Here is a 10,639-nt window from a genome sequence, read left to right on the forward strand (position 1 = left end):
TCAACTTTCGAGAGTCTTATTAAACCCTCTTAGACATTAACATTTTCTTCCGCTGACCTCTACCCATAATTTGCAGATAACTAAAATGTTCTAGTGAGAAAAATATCAAAATTTATCATTTGTCATTTACAGGTAACATATTTCTTCCCTTAAAATTTGATTTTTTTTCTCTAAAGAAAATTTTATTTACTTGTAAATTTTTTAACATTTATTCGCAACATACCTCTTCTCCTAGTGCGAAGTTTAGCAGGATTTTGTGAGATTAAAAAAAAAAATCAAAGAGTTATGCGGAACTGCCCCAAAGTTCGAGGGGGTTACCCCAAAGTTCGAGGGGGTTTCGTGAATTTAACCCTCGTCTATCCTCAACTTTCCCATTCATAGGAAGAACCAAGGCTTTCAAAAAAGTCCTAATTTTTTTGAGCTACAAAAAACCCTAAAATCCTTGAAATTGGGGAAGATGATGACCAGAATGATCCCATTCTCTAAGCTTTCCTCCATTATTATGATTCATTTGAGATGGCACCTCACGAAGCTAGGGCTCAGATTCATTCAGCTCTCGGCTCTCTATGTTGCCTACATGTCCCCCTCTTTATGTTGTGCTTTATCATAATTTTCTCTTAATCGTCTACAATTATGAAATTTTGATAACTTTATTATGCAAGTTTAATAAAATGCGGGAAATTTGGGTGAACACGTGGGTTCATTTGATTTATTTAATTGATTTTTTTTAACAAGCAATTGGGTTGCCATTATTCCATAAAATTAGGGGTGTATTTGCAGTACTTTTTGTTTGAACCACGACGTTCGTACATTCTTCCCGCTTTCTCTTTCTGTCTTACTGTGTTCAAGGAAAAGAATTCAGCTTTCTTCTCACGACCCAGAAGCCATTTCTGCTAATCCTCAAGTAAATTCCCTTAATCCCCTTTGGTTGTTTCTGCTAATTTGTCCTTTATGTGATTGATATATTGTGTTCTTCTAATTTCATTGGAATATTTCTGCATGGGTTTGCTCTAATCTTACTGCCCAATTGATTAAAATCTTCAAGTTTCATGCATATTATTGTGTGGGTTCTTTTCAAAACTCTGATGGCGCAACTGGGTTTTCTCTAGACATGTTAATTTCTTTTTGCTTCTTTATGTTTGTTCAAGATTATAATCTACTTGATTACATTCTTTTTTCGTCATCGGTTAAAATCTTGTGTTTTAACAAGAAATTAATTTGTGGGTTCTTGTAAAAAACTCTGATGTATCAAGATTTTCCTTTCTCCAATCTTACCTATTATTGCGGGAAATCTCAGAATTTAATCCTCTTGAATTGGATCACGTTCTTGACCAAGAACCGATGGCGAGAACGAAGAGTCAAAGCCGCCCTCGTCCCCGTCCCTACATTTGTAGACATCATACTGGCGGAAGCATTAAGAGGGAGCGAATTCTCGGAAGAATCAAGTCTTCTGCGAGCATGGGCTTTGCATGTCAAACATGTAATAATAAGGTAAAGGATAGTCTCGATATGCCACCGAAGAAGAGGATGGAAGTAGTCCCTGAGGGAACTGTTCACTGGGTTTGTTGGATTTGTGAAGAGAGTTTCTGTGGTGTTGAGAATGAATATGGTCCTAGTGGCCATGCATTTGATCATGGGAAGAAAGATAAACATTCATTTTCTATCCGAGTAGACAAACCGAGTGAATTATATTGTTTTGTTTGTGAGATATATCGACTGGTTACAACTGAGGAAGAGAAGAATTTGGAGGACGAGGACAATGAGAGGCCAAAAATGTTTGTCAGAAAATATGCGAAAGGAATGCAGCAGCAAAAATTCAATTATCCATGTAGGTTTAAGGGTTTGCCTAACCTTGTGAACACATGCTACTTCAACGCAGCCTTGCAAAATCTTTTTGCCATGGACAGACTTGGGCAGTGTCTTGCGAACTTGGAGATGCCTGTTGGCTATGTTACTGGAGCATTAAAGAGGCTCTTTAATGAAACATATGATGATTTCAGAGTTACCATACAGCCTCAAGAGCTCCTTGATTTTGTTCAGAAGGACCAGAGATTTGTGGCTGGGATTCAGCATGACAGTCATGAGTTGCTCCTATATTTGCTTGATAAGTTGCAGTCAGAAGGAATGAGTTTTGTGGATGAGATATTTAGAGGAGAATTCTCTAGTATTCTGTGTTGTGATCGATGTGGAAAAACTTCGACAACACATGATCCTCTTCTCGATCTTTCACTGCAGATTCCTACAAAGATACATCCGAATGAGAGGAATGAAATTATTTCACCTAAGACTGATGTGCCTTTGAAGGTACATCCAAATGAGAGGAACGGCATTATTTCACCTAAGATTAATGTGCCTGCTGTGGAGAAACATGAAGGAAGCCAAGATGGAGGGGTTATAGAGAAATCTTTGACTGTTGACAGTGATGAAGAAGTAAATGTAAATGTATGCTCAATCAAGCCTGCTGTGGTTTTTGACACCACTATACCAATTTCTTGGAATTTAAATGCACTTAACCATGATGAGGTTTGTGAGGTTGATGACATGAGTGGTCCTCTGTCAATTGAGAAGTGCTTGGTCTTATTCACAGAACCTGAGGATCTGCTTGACAATCACTGTGTTCATTGTTCACCGCCTCTTCAACACCAGAAGCCATCAGAAGCATCTGAGTTTCAAGGTAGCAGAGTTAAATCTGAAAGTGAGAAGAATTTAGGTTCACCAAGCAAAAGCAGTAATCAGCAGGATGTTGGATGTAATGGCCACATTTTAGCTCCTTCACTTGGAAATGAACAGCTAAGAAAGGATGAGGATATGAAAACGAAATGTAAGGAGGTCAAGAGGAAATTAATTAAAAAGCTTCTTTTTAAGAGGCTCCCATTTATTTTAACAATTCAGCTAAAGAGATTCTTCCAATTGAAATCTGGAAAATTCAAGAAAATTGAAGGGCACGTTGTCTTCCATGAAATGCTTGATTTCATGCCATATATGGATTCCAGGTATCATTCGAAAGCTTTAAATTGCTACTAGAACTGTTATATTTCCTTCAAATTGCAGAACTTTTACGTTGATGATTTATACCAAAGCAGTTGCTTGTTGTTGCTGGTACTGCTAATTTTTATGTTTCATTCAAAAATTTATGGATATAGCAGGTATTGCTCTAAAAGCTTTTCGTTACTTCTTTTCATTCTTAAGTTGGAATGCTAATTTGTCAGTAGACCTGTTGTTTTTCACTGAGATCGCCTTCAAGTTCATTCTCAGCTTTAATTCCTAATCTCTCTACTGAATAACTCTCCATTTATTAATATTGTAATTAGGCCTACAGTTATGCAAGCATTAATGATGCATATGCATCTATTGTGGTCGTTGTCTTGTTAAATTTACAGATATATTCTTTTCTTCAACGGATAGTTTGAATCTTGAGTTATATATAACTATATACATACATCATACTCTTGTAAATGTATAAGTATTTCTCAAAAGCACGAGTTGATTAATGTATGCCATTGTTCATCCTGTCAAATCATTTTCTATCTATAGGGGTTGGCTATGGAGTGCATGGGCATGTTTTGTGACTCTTTTCCCTCTGGCGTTCTATTTGTAAGGAGGGGGAAAACAATCTTCTCTTTCTCTGAGAGTAAAAGAGTTAAAAAAAAATTCACTAAGGTGTCTATCTGCAACGATAGAACTATAGGGGGTTCAATCTGCATTTGGGAGATAGTACCAGGCGTCTATTTGCAATTAACATATGGTCAAGCCTTAAATCTGCATGCTAAATTTGTGGTGAAACTCCTACAAAAGGAAAATATTCAAAAGGGAGAAACTCAGCTTAAGTTCATAAAGGCTAGTTGACTGGTGGAAAGGTCCACTTTATTCAGCAATACAACTTAAGCTTATCCAACCACGAAGCAATATTCCAAACCAGTCATAGATTTTTAAGATGTCTTGAAGAGGGGGACGATAAAAACTTCTACAGGGAGTTACATTCAACTTATATATCTATTGATTTTAAATTATACTATCTTAAATTTACTTTAGAATAAATAATAGGTTCATATCAGTTAATATTGCAGTTGATATGTATGCGATGTACACGTATATGTGTGTGCCTGTGTGTATATTATGGTACTCATGAAACTTGCTCACTGTTGTGGATTACCACAAATCTATTTCATATAGTAAGATTTAATATATTGAATTAAATGTCATGATATATGAAGTATAAAAGGAACATAACATTAAGATTCAGTCAGGTTAATTCATAGCCAAGAAGTTATTTTGTTCAATATCACTAGGGTGAGAAGGTCTAAAATCTGAGGTGAGTTTAAGAAAATCAGAAACATAACATGTCAGCTCACAGTACAACTTTAAATCTTAATTTCAATTAACTGTGCCAGCTAGCTAATTTTATACTAATCTCCTCATGTATAATTACGAACTAAAAGATCAAGAAAGGGGAAAAACAGGATAGATGTAAAAGGAATTGAGAAGAAATGTACATTGAATAAAATGTAGTAATTTTGAATCCCATTTATATGATGGGAGGTGGCCGTCGCAGAATCACTCCAGTGAATAAATATTAATATATTTCAAATACTATGAGACTAAAAAGATTAAAGATCCGGTGCTTAACATTTTATATGACAACACAGTTAATCCATCTTTGTATCCTCAACAGCCTTGTTTTAACCAAAGTTCAAATTTTGTGCTAGTTTCACGAATCACTATTGTTTACTGTGTTTTTTTTAATTTCTTTCTTCTGCATGCAGCATGATAATGAAGATTTTCATGTTAAAATGATTTTAAGCCTACTTTAGAATATCATGTTGGGAAGCCTTTTCAACTTATATATTATCCCTATTTATGTATTCATTATTAACATTTTTAACGTGGGGTTTCTATTATGTTAGAACCCCTCTGTCATCTCGTCTCTCACACATAATTTTCTGGGTTTTTTTGCATATATACGCCTCATATCTTTAGTATTTGCAAAATTTCCCATCAAGTCTTGGTATTTGCAAAATTGCCCCTCAAATCTAACATATTAGGTCTTTCTACTACTACCACTTAAAAATGTTGCTCTTAAAACAAGACAATGTCAAAATTCCCAATAGTTTCCAATAGGTTTGCAATAATTTCCCATTTTAAAAACTAAAATTGGTAAGTGAGAGGGGTAGGAAAAATCAATGTGAGAGAATTGTGTGGCAATTTTGCAAATACCAAGATTTGGAGGGTGGTTTTGCAGATATGGAAGATTTGAGGGGTATATATTCAAAAACCCCTAATCAAAATATAGATGCATAAACTACTTTATTTTATTTTTTCACGAAGGTCTTCAACCATCCTCCTCCAGTAGTTCCCAGATGACTTTCAACTGAAAGCCACCATGATGCATGGCATTTTACGGGATTGAAACTTAGATTAGTTTAAGAAAAAAATATCTCAAGCTAAAGTTTTGCTCTTTGATTAAGGAGTTTAAAGTTTAAACTAATTGTATTTCTGAAAGACTTGTGTTTAATGCAGCCTACTTATTTGGTTGATTGCATCCAAAAATTAAAAAAAAAAATCCTTGTACTGATGAATCCCCTCTTCATGCCATCAGAGCTATAAAATAATTGCATTTGCTGGTGGCATGATAATTGTGCTTTGAAACATGCTGATATGCACTCCTTCGTATCTCAATCTCCAGACTCATATTTCATTCCATCTCCAATTTAAAGTAAGAAAGATATACAATTTAAGATACCGTCACAAACCAGTATAGTGCCAGCGTACCCAGCAGACAGGACTATTGTCTATTTGGATGGGTAAAAATGCATGACATGTCACATTTACATATTGCGAGTTACCAAACTTGGTATGAAAACTTCTCAAATGCTTGTGGTTAGGTGATATTTTCATATTATGAGCTATCAATCTTAGAATCTTGGGCATATGCAATGCATAAAAATTTCTACTGTTTTGTGGATCCCGCGTTGGATATAGCCTAGGCTAGCAGGTCAGAATAAAACCTAAAGCATGCCCAGCATCATGTCAAACTAGTGCTTTGGTTCTTTGTACTGAGTATGAGGTGTGCTATTTCAGATGCGACACCATTACAAATAGGGGCATCGGCTCTCAGTGCATTTACAACACTCTAGGATCATTCTAACAATTATGCATACATTCTTTGTATGCATGTTGATGAAGAAGGCATTCTTTTTTAATTACATTAAATAACTCAAGTTCAAACTCTAAAGATCGAAGCCACAGTGTAGGTCTTGAGAAGTAGATTGTGACTCAAGGAGGCTAGAGATCAGGTAACTTTATATCACACCAATGTTAACACATGGTCCTTATGAAAGAAACTAATTGTTGTTAGTAATAATAAGGTGACAAATAAGTATAAAGGATGGGAGGTGTTGATACTTATGAGTTTTCTTGTCAATCAAACTTGAGTATGTCCTTAGAATCTTAGATCATGTTCCTGTAGTACATGCACTACATAATGGCAAACTATTTTGCTTCTCCAAATTTATTTATAGTCTATCTTGTGCCAGTACTTCAACAAAGGAGACATACCTGTATTGAGTAAGTATCTATTTCATATACTTGATGTATTATGAAATTTTAATGTATTTGAGATTAAGAAGTTGAGGTTAAGAAAGTTAAAATTTGAATGTATGATGATGGATCTGATTCTATCACATTTCTAAACATATTATATTCAACTGAATTTTCCAGTTACTTATTAAAGAATCCTAACAAGAAATACGAATATCAGATATTTATACTGTAAAATACTTTAAACTTTCTATTATGGTATCAATCTATTCCTACCTGAAAACTTTTATATTTTAGATTTTATCAAGCTGCATGGATGTATGTCACATTGTCATCCTATCAGTAAATGTGCATCATAGTTCAATGAAAAATAGTTCACTATTTGGAAATTGAATTCCAAATCTTTCTAGGATTAACAAGTGACTGTTTTGAAGATTAATTCAAGTCAATCACAGAAACGAGGGAGGCTAGTTTACCTCTCTTCCTATGAAACATAGCATACATGATATGTTCTCCACTCTTTGCAGTGATCTTATCCTGTCCACATTGATATATGGTAAAAATAACACTGATAGGGTTCACTGATGCAAAGAATATAATAAACATGCACATTTTGGAAACTATGACATATTGTTACATCAAACTGGAGAAGTTGACAAAATTTCACTGTTAAGCGTGACTAAGCCACTTAATGGTAGGATGTAGCGAATGCTTAGCTTGTAAAGCCGTGGGCTGCAGTTTAGAAGTAAATATCCTGCTTCATTTATTGCTAATCAGGAAAAGGACTAGGATAGAAAACATGAGCATGAATGAAATGGCTTGGCATAAGTTAAGTTACGCTTTTAGGTTTGTTCATTTTCGATAAGTCAAAATTTTCGAAAACATGTGAAGATTGGTTTGTTCACTTTCACAGAGTCACATTGCTGGAAAACTTTGCCTCAAACAGAGCTCTTAATAGCTGTGAAAATCACCACGATTTGCTATTGGTTATCATTGTTATTGTGCCATATTAGTTGCAGTATTTTTACATGGGTGTTTAGAAGATCTTTGCTCCATATTATTTATATTTGGTGGTTTGATCACATGCAAAAACCAAAGACGCATCAGCAATGTAGAGAATTTTCATATTTGCCTTCAAATGCCACTTTTAGATAGTTCTAATTCTTTTACAATGGTTTCCTGAAGCGTAAGATTTGTTCCCTTCTCTTTTCCTTTAACTTTTGGAGTGTAAAGGTAGGGGGCTAAAAAGTTTAAATCGAACTGTTTTTTTTCATATTTCATTAAATGATCAACTACAAGTCTATAGTAATTGTAATTTCCAATGTGTATACGCTTTAGATTGTTCACATTTTTTCCTCTTCGAGACGTCTTCCCTTGTTTTCAGTTCAAATTCTTATGATCCTTATGAGAGGGAATTTGCAGCAGTGTGTTCTCTATTTAAAGCTGGACTAAAATTTTCATTGTCTATCTAAACAATTAAGCATTCTTTCCCATTTAATTGCAGATTTGTGGGGGAGGAGAAGTATGTCTATCGTCTCATAGGAATCGTGGAGCACCTGGGATCCAGCATGACTTTTGGCCATTACGTTGCATACGTAAGAGCAGAACAAAACCAAGAGGGGAAAGACTCCTGGTTTAAGGCTGATGATACTGAAATAGAGGAAGTTTCACTAAAAGAAGTCCTTAAAAGAAATGCATATCTTTTGTTCTACGAAAGAACGTGCTATTGAGGTATGCTTCGACAAACCAACAGATCTAAAGATCCACAAACCAACCGATCTAAAGATCCCAACTCCTGTCAAAATTTGCTTTATGCTTGAGAACACGAAGTAATTCCTAATTTGTCTGTAGTTATTGTGAATATCCTCAGCAAGTTCAATGGAGAAATTTTGTGGCCCATGTAATTGCATAGTAACAATTGTTAGGAAAATATCGTGGGGTTTTACACACTTCTCTTTATTATGCTTGTGATGGTATCCCAAAGCTATTTGATCAGTTTCTTGCCAGATCTTTGACAAAATTTGGAAGGCTATTATATAAAATGGATACTTCAGATATCCTTCTAAGATATGCAAACAAACTATTTTGGTCATTTTTGTGAAACATATGTTGGGAGCCATCTTTTTGTCATTGAAGATTGTCTTGCTCTTGTGCTGATTGCTTAAGATTAAGTATTCATTGCTTATCACCTTGGGAATATTTTCCATTAGATAGAGTTAGAAGTTATATTTGTTTTAATTATTCAAAGGGCTTTGATTGTTGATAATATCTCAAGATATTGTGTTCCCTAGTTGTGGCTTTTACTGAAGTGGTTGTCTAGCATGATAATGGAAAGACGATTTTCATTTTGTATTGCAATGTCAAAATAGCGTTTGTTTTCCCTCGGTATTAACTTCATTTCTATTTTCTTGTACTTCCTTCTGATTTTGTTGTGTCATTTCTATTTTCTTATACATTTTTTAAAGCCTAGATTGATTGCATTGTAATTTGCATATAGCTTACTCTCCTTTTACTTTTATAGCATATCAATTTCATACCCTGAAATTACAATAGAGTGAAATTTACAATAGAGCTACTTTTGGGTTATAACTTATAATTGAAAAGCATATAATTCACAGCTAGCCAACCTAGTCAGCATTGAATTTTAATTCCCTTGGACCCTGCACCAATTAACATACGCCAGTAATCAGATAGTCTTGATTTTAATTCTTTTCTTACTATTCAAGGATCCTTTGTTTTCAAAGGAAATTACAATTTTCAAGTTGTTGCATAGAACAACGGATGGTAAATGAATGATCTGTGAACACTTCGACCCAAATGTACGTCATCTGCTTGAGATTATCACGTGTTATATGGTTGACACTTCTCATTATTGATATATATCTTGAGGTTGATTAATTGCATTTTCTTGCTGCAGTTGCAGGTGGGGTTCTCGCTTCTGTAGTAGCTGACACATAGGCAATATAGGTGTTGTAGATGTTTTGTTGACGTCGCTTTTTTATATGAAGATGGATTCAAAATCCATTTTTTGTAATACAGTTAGTTTGGGCATATTTTTAGACATTTCTATGTTGGTTTGCATATAATTCAAATTGTTATATGTCTACTTCTCTCCTGTAGAAAGTAAAGGCATCTAGTGAAGGAACTGTTCATCTTCTCTCTAGCCATATTGCCTTTATTTGAAAAATCAATTTAATATTTGGTCAAGAAATTTTTAGTCATTTCTTTATGTACATTTATACTTCTGTCTGCTACTCTTTTTTCTTTTATCTTTCTTATTGGTGAATAATAAATGAGATATGTCTGGTTGAAATGTGTCTCTCTTATATTTATGGGCTGATGTTTTCCTCATACGATGTCACATTTCATTTTCATAAATTTGTTCTCTTTTATGTTTACATGTATATATGCAGTTTGCAACAACTATATTATATTCTCAACTGCTAATGTGTTATCTAAGTGACTGTTGGTGCTAAATGTCTATGATAGTGTATTCTTATAATTTGATGTTGTTCAATGCCAAGTGAATGCCAATTTTAATCTGAGTGCGATTTTATTTCAATTTTTCTGTTCTCTCTCTCTCTCTTTTTTTTTCAAAAGGCAGGTAGGGTAACCTAACCAGTTAAGTCCTCAACAACACTCTGTCTCAAAAACAAAGGGACAAACAAATCAAAAACAAGATGACAAACAGTCAACCGACTTAGCTAGGAAATAAGCAACTTCATTACTAGTGCGCCTTACATAAAAAACTTTAGAGTAGCCAGTAATAGTCAGATCAACGCGAACTTCATCTACAATAGGAGCTAAGAAAGCAAAAGGAGAAGGAGAGTCCACCAAGGAGACAACCTTTAGAGAGTCAATTTTCACCACTGAAATCCTCCAATTTATATGCCGAACAAAGCGAATGCCTTTCAGGACAGCCAACAACTTCGCATGATCCACAGACATAGGACCCCTGTTCCCCATAGAGTAGCAACCAATCATATGTCCATGGTGATCCCGAATAATACCTCCCAAACCAATAATATCTTCTTCCAGAGGAACAACATTATCTGTGTTGAGCTTTCGCAAACCAGGAGCAGGGGGTACCAAGCATAAGGCT

At 34.8% G+C, this 10,639-nt stretch overlaps 1 protein-coding gene across 3 annotated transcripts; it reads left to right on the forward strand.

Moving 5' to 3' along the window:
- Positions 400 to 9,734, forward strand: LOC109824805 (ubiquitin carboxyl-terminal hydrolase 2-like). Of its 3 annotated transcripts, XM_020391454.1 has the most exons (4): positions 400 to 904; positions 1,298 to 2,993; positions 8,042 to 8,268; positions 9,455 to 9,734. In XM_020391454.1, the coding sequence occupies exons 2-3, from the start codon at positions 1,342 to 1,344 to the stop codon at positions 8,265 to 8,267; spliced, it is 1,878 nt and encodes a 625-aa protein (XP_020247043.1). In that variant the 5' UTR covers positions 400 to 904; positions 1,298 to 1,341; the 3' UTR covers position 8,268; positions 9,455 to 9,734. The 3 variants fall into 3 exon arrangements, with proteins under 3 accessions (XP_020247043.1, XP_020247045.1, XP_020247044.1); XM_020391456.1 differs by having other exon boundaries at positions 400 to 2,993; positions 9,461 to 9,734; XM_020391455.1 differs by lacking the exon at positions 9,455 to 9,734 and having other exon boundaries at positions 400 to 2,993; positions 8,042 to 8,555.

This window comes from Asparagus officinalis, chromosome 9 (genome assembly GCF_001876935.1).
Source record: "Asparagus officinalis chromosome 9, Aspof.V1, whole genome shotgun sequence".
NCBI classification, from domain to species: Eukaryota; Viridiplantae; Streptophyta; class Magnoliopsida; order Asparagales; family Asparagaceae; genus Asparagus; species Asparagus officinalis.